The 20,928-nt window shown below is 37.2% G+C and overlaps 1 protein-coding gene across 2 annotated transcripts in view; it reads left to right on the top strand.

Annotated features, from left to right (window-relative positions):
- GSPT1 (G1 to S phase transition 1) overlaps positions 1-20,928 on the top strand; it is a 41,426-nt gene that overhangs the window by 16,758 nt on the left and 3,740 nt on the right. Inside the window, exons 4-14 of one of the 2 annotated variants that reach the window (XM_032774002.2) lie at positions 371-595; positions 1,632-1,665; positions 3,857-3,934; positions 9,071-9,251; positions 9,627-9,781; positions 10,446-10,586; positions 11,417-11,510; positions 11,885-11,965; positions 16,191-16,364; positions 17,071-17,160; positions 17,801-17,969. In XM_032774002.2, coding sequence (XP_032629893.1) covers positions 371-595; positions 1,632-1,665; positions 3,857-3,934; positions 9,071-9,251; positions 9,627-9,781; positions 10,446-10,586; positions 11,417-11,510; positions 11,885-11,965; positions 16,191-16,364; positions 17,071-17,160; positions 17,801-17,969 — 1,422 coding nt within the window. Of the gene's footprint in view, positions 1-367; positions 596-1,631; positions 1,666-3,856; positions 3,935-9,070; positions 9,252-9,626; positions 9,782-10,445; positions 10,587-11,416; positions 11,511-11,884; positions 11,966-16,190; positions 16,365-17,070; positions 17,161-17,800; positions 17,970-20,928 lie in introns of both variants that reach the window. The other variant, XM_032773995.2, reaches the window with a different exon arrangement.

Here is a 20,928-nt window from a genome sequence, read left to right as displayed (position 1 = left end):
CACCACCGAATTAATGTACTTAGTGTGGCCGCGTGCACTGGACTTTATACGATCTGTTTTAAAAAACCAGTTTCTGTAAAATCGGAATAATCCCGTAGTGTAGACATACCCTGAGAGTCATAATTTTCTGATGTCAGCAGCCAAGCTTGCTTGAAAACTAGTGGTAATATCCTTTTCAAACAAAGCACAGAGTACCTGCTTTGCATACCAGGACATCCACAAACTGAATATCTGAAAAGCAGAAAAGTTGCATCTTGATTTAAAAATAAAAATAAAAAATAAGTTTGTTATTGCTGGAGTAAAAATATTGACTAGCTTTTCTGAGTTACATTTTTAATTTATATGAATGTACTTCGTTTCACTCTAGTAGAAAATGGAGAGACAGAAATGTCCCCTGAAGAATCATGGGATCACAAAGAAGAAACATGTGAAGCAGAGCTAGGAGGTGGCCCATCAGGAGATGCAGGGCATACAGAGGAGAGTGCCCAGGAAATGATGGAGGAAGAAGAGGAAATACCAAAACCTAAATCTGTAGTAGCACCACCAGGTGCTCCTAAAAAAGAACATGTGAATGTAGTATTCATTGGGCATGTAGGTAAGTTACAGATAAACAACTGTAGAGCAAGGGATAGAGATATTTGATAATGTGAATAGTAAGTTCTTATATAACTCTGTCCTTTACTGAATCCAAATTGTGACTTTCACACTCCCTTTCTAGGTTAACAGGTTACTAGAATTGGCAGAATAATTTTTAGGTTGACAAATATTAGTAAAATTTCTTTGGAATCTAATAAACTAGGTTATTATGTACAATTTTGGCTGAAGATTTGAATCTTTGGGGCAGAGGCTTTACTTGTCTAGAATAATTAGGTTGCATGAATAACCCCATCATAGATGAATGATTATTGATAGCTCTTCCAGTATCATATTCTGATACTTCTTAATATAAAAGTTAATATCTGTGAAATACCATTTTCTTTCTTTTACAAAAATGCTGTTGCTGTTCAATTTTATGATATTCTTTAGAATGATCAGGGCTGGCCTCTCGCCCACTACATAGCTGGTGCTGTGCTGTAGGTTAGGTGAAGGCTACCCAAAAACCTCTCCTGCAAAAAACCAAACAATCCTTTGTCAGAAAACGTTTTCTTTTAATCCATTTCTGGTAAAACCATACCTGAAATATTGGTGCTACACAACCAAAATGTTGTTAACAAATTGGAGAATTCGGAGAGAAGCAACAAAAATGGAGGAGTTGACTAGAAATTGAGAAACACTTATATGCCACTGTCCCACTTGAAGTGTTTTTAGATAATCAAAAAAAGTGAAGGATGGAAAATAATAATTATTACGGGTGATAGGGGAAAATACAGACTGAATATATTTTACTGACAATGAAATCTTAAATTGGGGAGTAATCTTCCAAGAGAAGTGGTAGAAGCTCCATTGGGACATTTTAAAACTAAACAGGACAAATTACTAAAACTATGTCCTACAAAACAATGCTATATTGTCATGAAATGGGTTTAAAAGACCTAACTTTCTCTTTTTTTTTATTTTTTTATTTCTTATTTTTTTTAAATACTTAAAACTAAATGACTTTGTAAAGTATCTTTCTTTTGTGTGTTTGTTAGATGCTGGTAAATCAACCATTGGAGGACAAATAATGTACGTAATTTTTAAAAAATAAGATTTCTTTGAATTGTTAGAATCTTTTAATATTGTGATTTATAACACGTGGGAAGTAAGTAGTATAATTGATGGTTTTAGTAAGCATAGAGCATTTGTTTTTTTTAAATGAAATACCGCTCCAGGTCTATTAATTTAGTAAGTCATTGTCTTTTGATTTGTTAGCTTCAGTGTTAGTCTTATTGCTCAGGAGTGTCATTTGCTTAACGAAAGTATAACTGTACAAGGGCATATTTTACTAAATGACAAATAAGTTTGTTTAGAATATTAGATTCCATTTTTTCTGAGAGCTGTTCTTTAAAACTGATACTCAGATTGATACAGCTCTTGTTAAATTTTGTCCCAGGTGAGATTTTAAAAACTTTTAATTTGAATATGCTCAGCCTCTGACATGAGCATTATTATTCATATATTGAAATCCAGATATTGATTTTAAATCATACCAGATTATAAATTGTCAGCTTTCTTTATATACATTAAATATGTACCGAACAAATCTGGAATAACTTTCCCATAGAAGAAGTTTCTTCATAAGGCCAGCCTTTTAGAAGTTGGCTTTTGCTATGCAGCACGATGTCACTCTCTTAAGCCATACGAGTATATTTTAATATCTGTCACTGGAAGCACTCATTATCCACTTAAGTGTTAGTTTTTAAAAATTCTGTGAAGATACTTTGTACCAATTAGTTCCATAAGTTAGTTCTGCAGTTTTTTATTTTTATGCCTTTTTAAATTTTGTTGAATATCCCTTTTTTATTAGAAAAAGTAAATAATATCTGTTGTACCTTCTCTCAGCCGTTAATTATTCTGAATCCTGCTGTAATTTCCCCACTTCCTAGTTTCCTTTCTATATTAAACAGACCCACTCTTACCATTACAAGATCAGATTGATGCTTTAAGGAAAAGCAACATACCTGATATGTTAGTATTATACAAAGAGTATGTAATATATATCTCTAGACTTTTAATATGCAAAAGATCTGTGGAAAAATGGCAATTTTCCTTTCCTTGACATTTTAAGAAGGCACTGGTCAAAAGTATCCGTCTTCAGACTTCACCCAACTGTTAGCATTTTTCTTTTATGTAAACTTAACTTATATGCCAAGGTTTCTGATTTGTATTATCATTTTGTAGTTCTATGGGCAGTGACTCAGTCACTTATGATCTGGTTTGGTTTAGAATATAATGCTTTTAGTTGCTGATACCTCTTTTCTTTTCCTTTTCTCCTTTTATATTTTGTGTGTCTTCTACATGGTTTTATTGTTGTCTCTAATATTTGTTTTAAGATTAACAAATAAATTGAAAGTTTTGACTAATCCAATCTTCTGTAACTGTTCTGTTCTATTTATGGATCTCTCTGTGTATGCATATATTTTCCTTTAAACACGTTTTAAAATAATCCAGAAAAATAGTACTTCCTTGATTAAAACACATTCTGAATGAAGACGGTTCCTTGGGAGGTCATGTCTGTGAAACAAATATATTAGATTTTGTACCTTTTTTAAAATTTATTAAATCGAAGCATTTTAAAATGCAATATACAACCTTCTTTTTTTTTGTTTTTAAGTATGTCATTTGTATACAGTAGAGCTCATATAGTAGGTAGGCTTATGCCTTGTTTGCTCTGTACTGTCTTAACATATAGCCATGCCTTACTTTTTGAATTATGGAATTGCTCTTCTAAGAGCAGATATTCCATTGTTATCCTTTTTGGACAGTACCTCAGATCTACAGAGTAATCAGATCATGTATTCCAGGGGTTCTCAAACTTCATTGCACCACGACCCCCTTCTGACAACAAAAAATACTACATGACTCCAGGAGGGGGAGTCCAAAGTGTGAGCCCACCCGAGCCCCACCACCCCAGGTTGGTGGGCCAAGGGCTTCAGCACCCGGCGGGAGGACCTGTAACCTGTGCCCCACCACCTAGGGCTGAAGCCCTCAGTCTTCAGCTTCATCTCCAGGCAGTGGAGCTTGGGCTTTGGCTTCGGACCCAGATCCCAGCAAGTCTAATGCCAGCTCTGGCAACCCCATTAAAAGGAGGTTGTGACCCACTTTGGGGTCCCAACCCACAGTTTGAGAGCTGCTGATAAACTCCATTAGAATAGAAACTTAACTGCCATGTAGTTAATGTAAAATATCTTCCTTTTTTTTCTTCCCCACACTCCAGGTACTTGACAGGAATGGTTGACAAAAGAACACTTGAGAAATATGAAAGAGAAGCTAAAGAGAAAAACAGAGAAACCTGGTATGAATCTTACCTAAGAGTATACCATGGCATCCTTTTTTAGCTCCTGAGAGGAGACTGTTTTGAAGTTTTCCTTTTAGTATTTGGTTCCTTTTGATTTTTCCAGCCAGGGCGTTAATATGTGCCACATTATGCAGTGTATTCCATGCTGGAGAAGATTTTGCTTCCATATCGAACAGAATATTGCCGTAATTTGTGGTGCTGCACAATAGGAACTGACTGGTAGGGGTGTTGGAAGAAGAAAACCATCCTCAGACAGCCAAGGGACCCTTATGTCTTCCTGCCCTTCCCCTATAAGTACTGTATGAAAGAGGTGTCAGAGAAAGAAGCTTACAGTTCTAGGGGATAGGGAGGGAGGTAGCAGGCTGGATCACAAAACTTTTCACCTAATGAGATGAGTGAATGAAATCGGGCCCTGAACTGTTAGCCTCCGAGGCTGTGAAGAGCCACCCTGCTGCCTGCTTTCTCCGCCAACAGTTCCTAGGCAGCCGTGTACCCTCTCAGAAGCATCTCCCGCTTCTTGGAGGGGATGGAGACGGCGTGCAGTAAAAGAGGACCTCCATTAGAGGCAATAGCGATGAAGCAATGCAGAGAAGTAGATTTCTACCTGAATTAATTGTATTTGGACAAGGTAGAGGGATAAAAGGTGGCATGAATTAATTGTATTGAGGTAAGTCTATGTGGGGACCACCTTTTCCATTAAAATCCTATGACAAAACCACATAGCGTCCCTCCACAAAATCCTGAGTATTCTGAGCAGAGACCTTCTCCCCATCCATGTGCTGTTTCAGAAGTGCTTTGAGTCATACAGTGAGGGAACATCTTTTTAAAAACAAGTTTCAAACTTAAAATATAGCATGATGTGCAACTGAAATGTGAAACGCAGATTTTGTCAGTGATCACACATTTCGGTGACACATTAACAGGCTTGAAAATTGAGAGGTATGTCTTCAGCTTTACAATATATCAGGCCTCAGACCTGTTCCTTTTGAGGGACCCCTCTCATGCGTTAAGTGCTTCTTCAGCAGGTCCAGACTCTGTGCTCTGGAAGTTATAAAGGAGGTTCCTCCTTTTCATCAGAAAAAGGGATTCTACTCTCAGTACTTCCTGATCCCTGAGTCCAAGGAAGGGGTGAGACCTATCCTCAGTCTCTGCGATCTCAACAATTCATGTTTATGACATTCTGTGTGGTTATCTTGGCTACTTTTTTTCCCCACATTGAATCACAATGATAGGTGTCCTGAAGACCGAGAACAAACCTATTTCCATGTTGCAATTTTCCCAGGACGCAGGAAATTTGCGATTTCTTATCGCCAGTCAACTCTATCAGTACACAGTTCTCACCTTTGGCCCATCGTCACCATTGTGCATCTTTACCAAATGCATGACAATGGTAACAGCAGTCTGTATCAAAAGGAGGGGAATTCGTATCTTCCTGTACCTAGATGATTGGCTAGTGAAAGGCATTTCTGAGGAACAAGTCCTCAGTTCACACTGGGCCTCTTCGATTGATTGGAGTTGACTTTGACTCCAGCTCAGAAATCGAGTTCTATGAGGCCTACTAGACTATGAATTTGAGGGCTTTTCTCCCACATGTGTGATTGCAAATAATTCAGTTCGTTGTCTGGATCTCCAATCTCATCTGACCATGGTCCGTGTGTACCTGAAGTTAGTTACGTGGTTCAGCATTTGAAGTTGTCTTCATCCTCTTCAGTCCTGGTTCAAGTTGGTCTGTCGTGAGCTGCCTGTCATAGGAAAAGCTTGTCTGAGGGCCTCCAGAGATACTGGACACTGTACAGTGATGGGAAAAACAGAACAATGTGTACCAGGGTGGTGTTCATTTTGCCCATCCTCTGCCAACCAGAACTGTAGTCACTGATGCTCCTCCACATACTGTGGACACACATCTAGGAATGTTAAATATTCAGAATTTGCGGTCAGGGCAGAAAGCATCATGTCATATCACAGTAGTGGAGTTTCAAGTCATTGACAGTGCCTTCAGGGATCAGATGAGGAAAGCAATGGTTCACATACTCTCCACCAATACCATTGCAGTGTGTTATGTGAACAAGCAGGGAGGAGCCTACTCCAACCAACTTTGTCAGGAAGCAATACATTTTTGGCATTTCTGCATCAAGGAAGATATCGTACCCACAGTAGCACGCTTACCGGGCTCTCAAAACCAGTTGGCTGACCATCTCAGCAGGACTTTCTCCAACAATCATGAGTGGGCTCTAAAGAGCAGCATGGTGAGGCTATTTTCAGGGAATGAGGCATCCCATTGATCAACTTAGGTGCAACAAAGGACAACAAGAAGAGCCGTCAGTTTGGTTCCCGAGGGGACTTGGTGCAAGATCTCTAACCAATGCCTTCCATCGGTACTGAGGAATGCACCTGATGGATGCCTTTCTCCATACCCCTTTCATATTATTCTCAAACTGAAGTTGGACCAATTCATACTTTCTTGGCCAAGCCAGCACACTATGTTGAGTCTCCGACTTTCTCGGTTTATCTGTTCGACCATGCAAATCTCTTCCTCTCCTTCTGACCTACTTCAGTACAATGGCCAGGTTGTTCATTCCGCACTGAGTAATCTACACCTCAAGAGATGGCTGGTACATGGCTAGAGTAGAAAGAAGAGTAATTCTCAGAAGCAATTCAGAGGATCCTGCTTAATACTAGAAAACCATCTATTAGATCTACTTCTTTGGCTTAGTGGATGCATTTTTCAATTTGGTTGATATCTAAGGGAATTCAGCCCATGTTGGCTCATGTTCAGGACATTTTAGACTATCCTTTACATTTAAAGTCCTTTAGGTCTGGCTCTTAGCTCATTGAGGGTTCACTTGGCAGTAATATTGGAGTGCCATCCTCAGTTCCAAGGAAAATTGGTTTTCTTAAACTTCATGGCAGTGAGATTTCTGAAAGGTATAGTCTCCCTGTTTCCTCCTGTGAAGGAAATGAACCCATTGTGGGACTCTAATACTGTGCTGGCCACCCTCATGGTACCTCCATTTGAGCTGATGACAACCTTCTCATAGGCTATCTTTTGGGAGACACTCTTGTGGCTATAACATCTGCAAGAAATCAGCAAATTACAAACATCTCTATAGTCAGTTTTTCAAAGACAGTGTCCTTAAAACCACAGTCTAAGGTGATTTCATAGTTTCACCTTAATCAGGTTATTTATTTGACTATTTACTTTCTTAAGCCACACTCAAATGCAGATGAGCAGTATCTCTATACGTTAAAATGCCAAGCACCATCACACATCTATCTGGAGAGCACTAAACCATTTAATTCACCACCTCAAATATTTTGTGTCTTCTATGCGGATTGGATGAAAAGTCAGCTGATCTCCATGCAGATGATTTCCAGACCATGGCTTTTGGAGTAGCTCAGGCTACGCCCCACAGACATTACAGACTCATTCGTTGAGAGCCAAGGTGACATTGATCTCATTTCCCAGTCATGCTTCAATATTGGACATTTGTAGGGATGCTCAATGGTCTTCCATGCATACTTTTACCAAACATTATGCTGTTACCACATCATCTAGGTCAGATCCAAACTTTGGGACAGAAGTTCTGCAGTCATTGTTCACTGCCTAGTGAAACTGCTTGTGAGTCACCTGAGTGGAATATACATCTGCCACCATTTGAAGAAGAAAAACGTTTACTTGTATTGTAATTGCTGTTTTTCAAGATGTGGGTTCAGATGTGTGTATTCTACTCAAATTGGGCATGCCTGGCGCACCAAAGCTGGAGTAGAATACATGTCTGCACACCAATTACTTGGGGTGAGTGAACAGATCATCTCAGGGTTAGGTCTCTCAAAACCTGCCCCTCCCTTTTTTTGAGGGGGGTGGGGGCTAGTTTATGTTCTTCCTAGAAGGCATCAGATCTGCCTTATATCCAAGACAAAGTTTCACTCACATATGATACAGGTAGTAAATAGGGACTATTAAAACATTATTATTGAAGAAACAACTGTCTCTCCAGCTTGAATCTTTGACACAACATGTTTTCATCCTTTACCTTTGTTAAATAGACTTCTATTTGAAACTGTCAGATTCCCTATTGAAACAAGGACTTCATAATTGCATGACCAAGTTTCGGTCAACACACACTTCCATCCTTTACCAATAAATAAATAAAATGAAATTTATGATGGAAAATATTAGAAAATAGAGAATTGCAGTTGTCATAGCAATTTTAACTCTGTCCCTATTCGTCATGTGGAATATTATATACCACCCTGATGTTAGTATTAAAGGATTAAGATATTAATTGAGGCATTGGAAAGAATAACTGAACTTCTAGTCATGTGAAATCTGTTTTGATATTGTGACAACAGTTTTGGAGACTTGGAATTAGAGTGGGTGGTGAGTGTGAAAGAAAGTTGAAGCAAAGGTAAATTTATTTGATTTTGCACTGACAATCATATTTGAATGCCTAGAAGAGTGTGTATATGAAAGAGTGTACAAAATTGCACATCTATTTGAAATTGTGCCTAAGAGCAGTGAGCACTTGAGTGGGCAAAAATTGAAAATCTAGGCACTAGAAACCTCAAACTTCCTGTAATTGTTTTAATGCCATAAGGTCATATTTATTTCATAACTAACTTTTTTTTTAAACTTAAAAGCACACATTCTCTAGGAAGGATGGTATGTGTCAGCTCTAAACCAGTTTTGTTATCTGTGCATAAAAGACAGAAAGCATTGAAACATTTTTTTTCCATTATCAAGTTGACCATTAATCTACTGGAGTTTCTTTGAATAGCAGTTTATTTCTAAGCTGAAGAGAAGCATAAAGTGTATGTATGTGCTTAAAACGTAACTTCGGGGAATTAAGTCATGAAAGTAAGGGTTTGAAATAACAGTATCGTCTTAGCCATCACCAGAGGTAGAATTAGCTTAGTGCTATATGTTGTAGTAGTAATGATTTAGTACTACAGGGATGTCCACCTGCCTGTACAAAATCTTAGATCTATCCACCACAATCTTAGAAATGCTTATAAAGTTGTCAGTGTTGCTGAGGCAGTTTAAAACAGTGTATATGAAAAACAATCTTTACGAAAAACAAAATATTAATGTAGTAAATATTAATGCAGAACTAGAATAATGTATTTTTGCAGGTACCTGTCTTGGGCCTTAGACACAAATCAAGAAGAACGAGACAAAGGTAAAACAGTAGAAGTGGGCCGTGCCTATTTTGAAACAGAGAAGAAACACTTCACAATCCTAGATGCCCCAGGGCATAAGAGCTTTGTTCCAAATATGATTGGCGGGGCTTCTCAAGCTGATCTGGCTGTGTTGGTAAGAAAAACAAGTTGGACATTTACACATAATGGTATTGCTACAAATAGCTAGATCAGAATTACATATATAAGAATATCTCGTCAGTTGTGGTCTCTGAAATTTTCAGATCTTAATGTAGCAATCTTGTAATATTTGTATGTAATTCAGTTCTGATAGGTACACTGTAACTCAGCTTCTAATGTCAGCACTGTTAAATGGTTTTCAGAGTTAGATTGTGATATGTTATTTGTGTGTTCAGGGTTTATTGCACTATTGAATGTAAGGCTGTAAATGATGCATTGTCCTTTGATTTAATTGCAGAATAACTGAGAATAATTCTAATTCTTCAGTTGTTGTTTTTTTAAATACTTAACACTTTTTTTTTTAATTTAGGTTATTTCTGCAAGAAAAGGAGAGTTTGAAACTGGATTTGAAAAAGGGGGACAAACAAGAGAACATGCCATGTTAGCAAAAACAGCAGGTGTAAAACATTTAATAGTTCTTATTAATAAAATGGATGATCCGACTGTAAACTGGAGTAATGAAAGGTGAGTGGTTTCTATGAAGTAAAAAATATTTTTTTAATATTTTCATGTAGCTAACTATAGCTGAACTACAAGCTACAGTAGTGTCCAGTTAGTGCTGTTTTTTGCCAAAGCCTCAATTGATCCTTGACTGGAAGGATGGTGGGCCTAAAAATACAGGCATAATCTACAGATTATCTACTGGCAAAGTAGATAATTATGTATTTTAACAGTTTGTTGTGCATGTATGTCTAACGAAGTCACAAGCTCTAATATCAATTGAGAGTCAGGAAAACTTTTCAAGGCATTTAGAGCAAGTCTCTCTCACACACGCACTCCTCTCTAGTTAGTTAGCTAAATTCAGTTTGCCAGACTTTCATCTACTTCAGCAATAATTTGAATAACTACAGTAACTAAGCTAAGAGGGCATTCAGCAAATTTATGTTAAACTTTTTCTTATCCCTCAGCTTGTTTGGGGGAGCATTAAGCACACATTGCTAAAGTAGCTGCATGTGGCAAATTGATTGGCAAGTCACTTCCAGTAAACTTGATCAAATCTGGAATATTGATTTAATCAGCAAGTTTTCTTTTTAATTTTTATTGTAATATTAGATTTCAAATAGAAAAATGTAACTTTACTGGAATTTCTTAATTTAGCGTGATTGAGCTGCATGTCAATTTTTAATAGATACGAAGAATGTAAAGAGAAGTTGGTGCCATTTTTGAAGAAAGTTGGCTTCAATCCCAAAAAAGATATTCATTTTATGCCCTGCTCAGGACTGACTGGAGCAAACCTTAAAGAGCAATCAGATTTCTGTCCTTGGTATATGTAAGTAACTTAGTATTGTTAACATGTTGGGGAAATAGTAATAGTTCATTAATAGGCAGTACTGCAGTACAGCTAGGTGGAAGTATAGGTTTGTATCTTGTAGTCAGATCCAATATGATTGACTAATGTATACATGAGGGAAGACAGCCTTTGCAGTGATAATCAGAAACAATATGACCAAGAAGTAAAGCAGAAGCATTTGAGCGCTGTTGAAGAAATTTGCTACAAAAGTACTATTTCTGTTGTATGTTGAGTTAGGTTACCACAGACCATAACAGTATTTTCCTTGCCTTGTGAGATCTTGAAAGTGCTGTACCGCCACTTGAATTTTCCAGTGATTTCACATTGGGTGTGTGGCTATGGTGAAAAACAGTTTGATGTGAATAGTCTGTGTAGACCCTAATAAGATTGTGGACATGGCTCATAACCATTTAATGCTATGTTTGCTGATATGGCTCAAGGCAATTAAACCATGTTAATGAAAACCACTCTGAAACTAGCCTATTATGTTCACACTCCTGGAACAGATTTAGCATATCTAGCAAGAGTCTCAGTGGACTAATGAACTGTTCTAAAAAATGCTTGTAATGTGGTTTTAAAATTAAATGGTGTGAATGTAAGCAGTATGACCACTTTGCATCACCACTTTTGATCTATGTTAACATACACAAGTTAGTGGTGTTAAGGATTTCATTGTTTAGAGGTTAAAGTTCTTTCCCTCTGCTGTGTTTGGCTGAAATCCTTTCCTTGATTTGTAATGAATAAGCCATACCGTTTGGCTAAACTGTAAGTGAAATGTTTATTTAAATAAATATTTTTACTCCTTTTAGTGGTTTACCATTTATTCCGTATCTGGATAATTTGCCAAACTTCAACCGTTCAGTTGATGGACCAATCAGGCTGCCAATTGTGGATAAATATAAGGTACAAAATGAAACTAGGATTTGAAATTAGTTATGTTACCTTCAAATAGATGGCCCATGTATTCCACTCTTACTTTATTTTCAAAGGGTTCCTGTAATTCTGTCTTAAATGTGGTGGGCATCGCGTCATTTACCTTTTGATACACTGGATTGACTGAAAAGGATCACATTTGCTTTTAAATATGTTGTAATGCTCACCATTCCATGCTTTAGATGCTTTTCTCATTGGAAAATACTAACTTAGATGCAATAATGCAACATCACTTGATTATATCAATTAATATATCTGTGTTGTCTGTTTATGATTAAACAGTTAAACACAGCAGTTTTTTAAGAAAAATAAGCTTTTAAATAGTGTTTCTGTTTTTTACAAAGGATATGGGCACTGTGGTCCTGGGAAAGCTGGAATCAGGCTCTATTTGCAAAGGACAGCAACTTGTGATGATGCCAAACAAGGTATGGCAAGTTTTCACCTTCCATATTTAAGAAGTTTCTAAGGCTATAATCAGCTTGGTTTACAGTAAGTAATTTGATCAGAACTAAGAGCTTCCATATATGACACTTAGTCAGACAGGGTTCAGCTTTATATAACTGCCTCTGAAAATATTCCATGTTTTAAAATCATAGGACTGGAAGGGACCTCAAGAGGTCATCTAGTCCAGTCCCCTGCACTCCTGGCAGGACTAGGTATTATCTAGACCATCCCTGACAAGTGTTTGATAAAATGTATCGGAGAAAACATCAGTGTTTAATATCTGAGTTTAGCAGGAACGTTTTTTCTGGATGTTGAGTATGTCTTTGATTTCCTCAGCATTCAAAAGTAGAATTGCACTTCATCACTAAACTCTAGTAACCCTTGGGTCATCAAATCAGTCTGGCTTATTTGAGCTTTAGTTTGCTTTGCAATAGGTATGTTTGCCTAGTTGAATCCTTTTTCTGCTGGGAGTTAGTCAATACCTTCCTCACTCACTGTATCCATTTTCAAGTGAGAATGGAACAGATTCCAAGGATATAAGCTGAGGTATATGTTGTATGAGAGAACTACTGTTATTTTTATTGGCTTAAGTTGAGAATTCCTTTACCACTTCTGTTCCAACAGTCAGTGAAAATTAAGGGTGTCTCAGCATTCATGCCAGAACATAAGATGAATCTCTTGTACACGGGAAACAGAAATTTCTTTATGCAAAATGTATTGATGCTTAGACTGATTTCCAGGTGACTCTTCTGGAAAATTAGCAGCTGCAGGTTAATAACATGGGGCATGTTTTTGCATTAAAGATTTAAAAATCGACAGTATAAAGGAGCTAGCTTTGTGTTGCTGCCATCTGATGAATAGTATCCAGTAGTGTGATTAAAAGTAGATTCTGTAATCTGATGTCAAAGGTCTTGAAGGTTGCATCATACTTGTTTTTGACAGTCTGTCTATACCTGAATTAAGATTCCAAGATAAAAAGAAATTTTCAGACACTGTCTCTAAAAGTTAACTTGGGTAGTAGCTTCTACTCTATTTGATGTCCAGTCCACCTTAATTTAGAAATGGAGAGCCAGTTAGATCAATATTAGTGCTCAAATTACCAACATTTGTTCTACTAGTGTAGTGACTAAAGAAATGAATCATCACAGCACTGAACAAATTTGAAATTTGAGTAAAAGACAAATTTATCAACATGTAGGGGAAAGGTTCCATAATGGTCAAATGCATTAGTAACCGAATATTTTTCTTGTTAAAACTTAATTTGCCTATTTTGGTGAAAATTGAGTGCTTCTCTGGATTTTTATACCTGGCATTTCTTATTTGCAAGTGGTTTAGAAAATATTGTTTTAAAATACACCTTCCATGGAACTTGAGCAATTATTCCCCCAGGGGAAAAAGGAAGAAGACTCAACAATTTAAAGAACTAATTTGAGCTGTAATTCTCAGATGAGCTTGTACTTTTGACTTAAGGTACTTTAAGTAGCTATTTCCTTTTCATCACAAAACTGTTTGACACTACTGCTGATGACAGACAACCATGTAACTCTATAGGAGAATTAGTAGGGAGCAGTTGAGAAGTTGCAAGTGCTTTTAGCAGATTACCATAAACATAAAATTTGTATATTTCAATAAGTCCTTTTACACTTCAGATGACATGCACTTCTGTTAGTAGTAGTGAGCTAAAACCTTACAAAAGTGAACGGTAGTAACCCTTTTACTCTTTTGGGGGTAGGATGAATCCCTTCCCCCCCCCCCCCATTTACTCTTTCAAATTAATCTAATTCTTCCCCACTGGTCCTTACTGGTGAGTTAAGTCATGAGACCAAAGGACAGACTATGGTGTAAAGGGATGTCAATAAATTAGATTATATGATGTTTTGATTTGAGAGTATTCATAAACCTGCGTCCTGATTTATATTCATCTGCTTAGGAAGCTCTACAGAATCTTCTCATGTGATCTGCAAACAAAATTACTTCACTCCTTTATTCTGACATATTATTTCTTTTATCAGAATTCTTTTATCAGGGTACGTTTTAAAAATGTAACCTTGGCACATACTAGCTTTTCATCTTTAGAATATAAAAGCTCTCGAAATTTTAAAACTTCAGTGTTGTGGACACCTGGACTAGTTCTGGTTCTAATATTAAAAAAAAATACATATTATTTATAACACCACAGTATACACTCCCCAAAGTGGATGAGACTTATTTCTTGCATATGATCTCCATAAATATATGTGCCTTTCTCTATGATGGAAGCCTTTTGAAACTTGCTCTAGACTAAGATTAAAAATACAATGTATCACAATGTTGTCTAAATTGGAATATTGGACAGAACAAAAGTGCTAGATTATATTTTAATAACTGAGTGATACCAGCAAATTTCCTTCTGTGTTCAAGTTTTTCATACAGTTGTGAATTATAATGCATTATTATCATTAGGGCTGTCAAGCAATTAAGCGTTTAAGTGTGTGATTAATCGCATTGTTAAACAATAAAAGAATACCATTTATTTAAATATTTTCCACATGTTCAAATATTCTGATTTCAATTATAACAGAATACGAAGTGTACAGAGCTCACTTTATATTTATTTTATTACAAATATTTGCACTGTAAAAAAAACAAAACAAAAGAAATGGTATTTTTCAGTTCACCTCATACAAGTACTGTGGTGCAATCTATTATGAAAGTTGAACTTAAAAATGTAGAATTATGTACAAAAAATAACTGCAATCAAAAATAATTTTTTTTTAAACTTTAGAGCCTACAAGTCCTCTCAGTCCTATTTCATGTTCAGCCAATTGCTCAAATAAGTTTGTTTATGTTTGCAGGAGATAATGCTGCCAGCTTCTTATTCAAAATGTCACCTGAAAGTGAAAACAGGGGTTCACATGGCACTGTGAAGCTGTGTCACAGATATTTACATGCGCCAGATTCATATGTACATTAGTGCTTCAGTCTCCATTCCAGAGACATGCGTCCATGCTGATGACAGGTCTGCTCAATAGCAGTCCAAGGCAGTGTGACAGACCATGTTCATTTTCATCATCTGAGTCAAATGCCACAGCAGAAGGTTGATTTTCTTTTTTGGCTGTTCAGGTTCTGTAGTTTTACATACGGAGTGTCTGCTCTTTTAAGACTTCTGGAAGCATGCTCCACACCCATCCCGATCAGATTTGAAGGCAGTTCAGATTCTTAAATCTTGGGGTCGAGTGCTGTAGCCATCTTACAAATCTTATTGTTACCTTCTTCATGTTTTTGTCAAATCTGCAGCGAAAACGTTCTTAAAATGAACAACATGTTCTGAGTCATCATCCAAGACTACTATAAACATGAAAATTATGGCAGAATGTAGGTAAATAGAGAGAGAAATACAGTTCTCCCCAAGGAGTTCAGTCACAATCTAATTAATGCATTTTTTATTTATTTTTTTACAAGCATCATCAGCATGGAAACATGTCCTCGGAATGGTGGCCGAAGCATGAAGCAGCATATGAATCTGGCACATAGATACTTTGCAATGCTGGCTACAAAAGTGCCATGCGAATCCTGTTCTCACTTTCTGGTGACATTGTAAATAAGAAGTTGGCAGCATTATCTCCTGTAAATGTCAACTGACTTGTTCAAACTTGCTTGTCTTAGCAATTGAAATAGGAAAGAGTGGGACTGAGTGGACTTGTAGGCTCTGAAGTTTTGCATTGTTTTTTTTTTGAGTGCAGTCATGTAACAAAAATAATCTATGTTTGTAAATTGCACTTTGATGATAGAGATTGCACTACAGTACTTGTATGAAGTGAATTGAAAAATACTGTCATTTTTACAGTGCAAATATTTGTAACACATATAAAGTGAGTACTGTGAACTTTGTATTCAGTGTTGTAACTGAAAGCAATATATTTGAAAATGTAGAAAAATAGCCACAAATATTTAATAAATTTCAATTGGTATTCTATTGTTTAACAATGCATGTAAAATTGCAATTGCGATTAATTTTTTGAGTTAATTGCATGAGTTAACTGCGATTAATCTACAGCCCTAATAATAATATACCTAATGCAACATATTTAAACTAATGCAGAGATGTAGCTGACAAACTGTATAGGTCTAATATACTCTTTTGTATTAGTGATTTTTTTTTTTGTGTGACATGCGTTAAATAAAACATTTAATATATCAGAAAACCCGAATCTCGCTTTCTTTAAGCACAACGTGGAAGTTCTTGGAATCCTTTCTGATGATGTAGAAACTGATGCTGTAGCCCCAGGTGAAAACTTGAAGATTAGACTGAAAGGAATTGAAGAGGAGGAGATCCTTCCAGGATTTATACTCTGTGACCCTAATAACCTTTGTCATTCTGGACGCACATTTGATGCCCAGGTACGCTAGCTGAAATATAGGTCTGTAATTCCTTGGTTCTTGTATCTAATGATAGTGAATGACACTAAACAAGACAATTTAGTTAGAAATTTCACAGCTGCTGTAAGACCACTGTGTGACTTCATAAATCTTAATCCAAGATTTTAAAATCATTGCTTAAAGTCACGAGTGAATTACATATTTGTTCTTTGAACAAATGTTCTCTGAATGTGAATATTCTAATTGAAGTTTCAGAAATCCCTAATCTTAAAGCAAAATTCTATTTTCCTTCTTATAGATGTTGTTTTTCAGTAAGTATATTTCTGTATTTTAAGACATTCAATCATTGTGGGGAGGGATAGCTCAGTGGTTTGAGCATTGGCCTGATAAACCCAGGGTTGTCAGTTCAGTCCTTGAGGGGGCCATTTAGGGATCTGGGGTAAAAATCTGTCTGGGGATTAGTCCTGCTCTGAGCAGGGGGTTGGACTTAGATGACCTCTTGAGGTCCCTTCCAATCCTGATATTCTATAATTTTGCTGGTCCCCTAACGAGAGTGTGTGGTTGCCCTTTTGCTTCTGAAAAGTTTTATTCAGTGACGTGACGTGCCACGTATATGAAGTTCTAGATAAAAATGTGATAGCTAACCCTTAATTGGTTAGTCTCTGCCTCTTCAGAATGTAATATGTGAAGAATGCAGTTATATTAAACTTTTTATATTACTTTACAGATAGTGATAATTGAGCACAAATCCATCATCTGCCCTGGTTATAATGCGGTGCTGCACATTCATACCTGTATTGAAGAAGTCGAGATAACAGTGAGTTTATATTAATGCCTTAACTTAGACAGCATGCTCTTCAGAGCAGGAAGTTTTTTTTCAATTGTTTTTACAGAAAATAGTACAACAGATCTCCAGTCCAGATTGGATCCTTGTGCACTAACACAACATAGCAAATAATAAGCATCATATATACATGTTAAGAACACTTTGGGAGCCCTGAATGCTACTGTTTGTTCAAACTTGATATCATAAAAGACATGGTCCACTATCACACCTTGGTCTGAATATCTTCCTAAAAGTACCCAAAAAAGGGGGGTGGGGAAGATATCTTTCTCCCTTTTTTCAATTTGTTTCCTTGTGGATTTGACAGCATTTTGTATGTCAGTTTCACTGTATTCCAAGTATAGTCCATTTGTGTAGTTTTTCCTGCAGTAACAAGGGAGACGGGTATTTGCAGAAAAAAAATTATAATAATATCATAGACATTGGTTGGGGTGAGTGTTTCATGAGCAAGTGTTAGGTAAACCACTGTTACCTTTTCAAAATTGACTAAATTTCAAGTAGACAGTAGTTTTAAAGAGGCTTGGTGAATACTGATGCTTTATTTCTGAGGGGAAAATATAATTGTCAATAAACTGTGTTTTGCTAACACTTAAAACTTCTCATTCTTTTGCAGGCCTTAATCTGCTTGGTAGACAAAAAATCAGGAGAAAAAAGTAAGACACGACCACGTTTTGTGAAACAAGATCAAGTATGCATTGCCCGTTTAAGGACAGCAGGAACCATCTGCCTTGAGACATTCAAAGAGTTCCCTCAGATGGGTCGTTTTACCTTAAGAGATGAGGGTAAGAGTTCTTGTGCAACAATTTAAGTTTGTTTCTGTATATAAACATCTTATTACACTTAGAATAAGAAATCTCAAACACTGAAATGAGAAACTGGAAATGGAAATATTATCTGTCCCTTTTCTAACTGCAGTACTTAGTAGAAAATTATTTGTAGAAGAACGTTCCTTATTCTTCCTGCTGAAAAATAGTTATGCCATTGTACAGTATAAGAGAGGAGACAACAGGGCTGCTGCTAATAAAAGAAATGCATTCACAGGTCTTGCATACTAAAGATATGGTAACTCTTCACTTAACGTTATCCCAGTTAACGTTGTTTCGTTTTTACGTAGCTGATCAATTAGAGAACATGCTCGTTTAAAGTTGCACAGTGCTCCCTTGTAACATTGTTTGGCAGTTACCTGCTTTGTCCACAGCTTGCAAAGAGCAGCCTGTTGGAGCTAGCTGGTGGGGGCTTGGAACCAGGGTGGACTGGCAACCCCTTTATGAGCTCACCTAAGTTCCTTGTGCGGCAGCTGCCCAGCAGGCTATCAATGTCTGGGCAGTTCAACTGTGTCCTCCTCCCCCCCCCCTCCCTCTCCCCCCCCATGTGCTGCTTCTGCCCTCTGCCTTAGAGCTGCTCCTGCTTACTGTGCAGAAAAGTTAAAGAATACAGGACATTTCTGAAGATCTGAGGCCCAATTTGGGAGACTAATAATATTGTGACAGGTTTCAGAGTGGTAGCCATCTGTATCAGCAAAAAGAACAAGGAGTACTTGTGGCACCTGAGGGACTACACAAAGTAAAACCTATTTCTCCATGCTAATCCCTCCCACACACACACACACACACAGAAGACATGAAAAAATAGGTGTTGCCATACTAACTATAATGAGAGTAATCTGTTAAGGTGGGCTATTATCAGCAGGAGAAAAAAAACTTTTGTAGTGATAATCAGGATGGCCCATTTACAACAGTTGATAAGAAGGTATGAGTAAAAGTGTCTGTCTATCTTCCTACTGTATTTTCCACTGCATGCATCCAATGAAGCGGGTTTTAGCCCACAAAAGCTTATGTTCAAATACATTTGTTAGTCTCTAATGTGCCACGAATGGTGGGAGGGAGACAGCATGACAGAGAGAGACAGAGTCATACACCCTGTGTGTGACACACACACACACACACACACACTCTTTTTCTCTCTCTCTCTTTGTGTGAGAGATGCGCATTGCCCCTTTAAGTATGCTGACCCCACTCTAAGTACACTGCCTTTTTAAGTAGATCAGTAAGTTGAGACAGCAGCTGCTGCCAGCAGGCACCCTCCATCCTGAGCCCTGTCATGTCCCCCACCCTGCTCTGTGGAGATGGTGTAAAGGAGCCGGGGACAGGAATTGGAGGAGGAGGGCACCCTGACATTAGCAGGGGAGTCTATGAACTGGTCTGTCTCCCAGAAGTGGATCAGTACACCCAGAAAGGTAACTTACAACAACAATCTACAGTTACTATCAGGGGTTTGGAGCTGTGCTCTGGCTCCACTCCAGGCAAAAACCTGCAGCTCCCCTGCTCCCGAGCTGCTCTGCACTCCAGTCTGGGCTTCCCTCCAACGCCCTGGTTACTAGGTATGTCCACTTTTTCTTTACTGATATAGAGATTAAGTGGAAAGAACTGAGGGGCAGCTGTTTTCCCTTTCAAGTCCCTAAGTCTGAATTTTCCTAGCTGAGAAAAGGATGTGTGCAGCACGAAGGGTCCATCCATTTTCTATGTGTCTCAGACAGATGGTGTTTATGGACATACGAAGAGTTGGCTCTTAGTACAGATCCCCATTCTTTCTATTTACTTGCCATATCCTCCTCAGACTGGCTGAATATGCTGTTGCTCAGCTTTTAATAAAATTGAGCCACTTATAAAATGTAATGACAGGCAGGAAAATGTGGTCTCTTAAAATGTCAGCATTTCTGGATGTATTAGCTTTTTTCTGGAATAATGCCCTTGTCAGGAGTTGACTGCAACTTAGTTGAAAAGTAAATGGTTTCCCGAGAGTTTCTGCCATCTTCCACATCTTTTTGTCAGCTGAAAAGAAAAACAGGCTGTTATGAAATTATAACACTTTCTAGCTGATAGCAGTGCTTGGAGTCACTTCAAAAAATAGGACTTGAAAGCATGATTTCCATTCTATTTAATCACTGTTGAGCAAAAAAGGCAGGTTCATACTAGAGTTCTGAGCTTCCACCATCTTCCCAAACTGTTGAAAAATAGTCATATACTATCCATAGCTTCCGCTTTAGTTTATACCAAATCCCTATGTCCACTAACCTGGTCAGCATGATTCTGTTTGGCTCTTAGTCTCTACTCTTTTTTTTTTTCCCCCCCTTCTACAGTAATTAAGACATCAGATATATCTCGTCATCCATTCTTGTTTCATGATGAACTACCCAAGTTAACAACTTTAGACTCTAATAGTCAAGAGAATCAAACTGAGGAACATGAATCCTGGGTCTTGTAAGTGAGGCATAATATTTAGGGCTGTTGATTAATCACAGTTAACTCACGAGATAAACTAAGAATTAATCATGACTAAAAATTAATTGTGATTAATTGCAGTTTTAATCACACTGTTAAACAATAGAATACCAACTGAAATTTATTAAATATTTTGGATGTTTTTCTACATTTTCAAATATATTGATTTCAATTACAACACGGAATACAAAATGTCCAGTACTCACTTTTGTTACAAATATTTTCACTGTAAAAATGATAAAAGAAATAGTATTTTTCAGTTCCTCATACAAGTATTGTAATGCAATTTCTTTATTGTGAAAGCGCAACTTAAAAATTTAGATTACTTTTGTTACATAACTGCACTCAAAAACAATGTAGAACTTTAGAGCCTACAAGTTCACTCAGTCCTATTTCTTATTCAGCCAATCGCTAAAACAGACAAGTTTGTTTATATGTGCGGGACATAATGTTGTTTACA

The sequence above is a fragment of the Chelonoidis abingdonii genome, chromosome 9 (assembly GCF_003597395.2).
Source record: "Chelonoidis abingdonii isolate Lonesome George chromosome 9, CheloAbing_2.0, whole genome shotgun sequence".
NCBI classification, from domain to species: domain Eukaryota; kingdom Metazoa; phylum Chordata; order Testudines; family Testudinidae; genus Chelonoidis; species Chelonoidis abingdonii.
The sequence above is the reverse complement of the archived record's forward strand: the minus strand, read 5'-3'. Positions and strand labels throughout refer to the sequence as shown.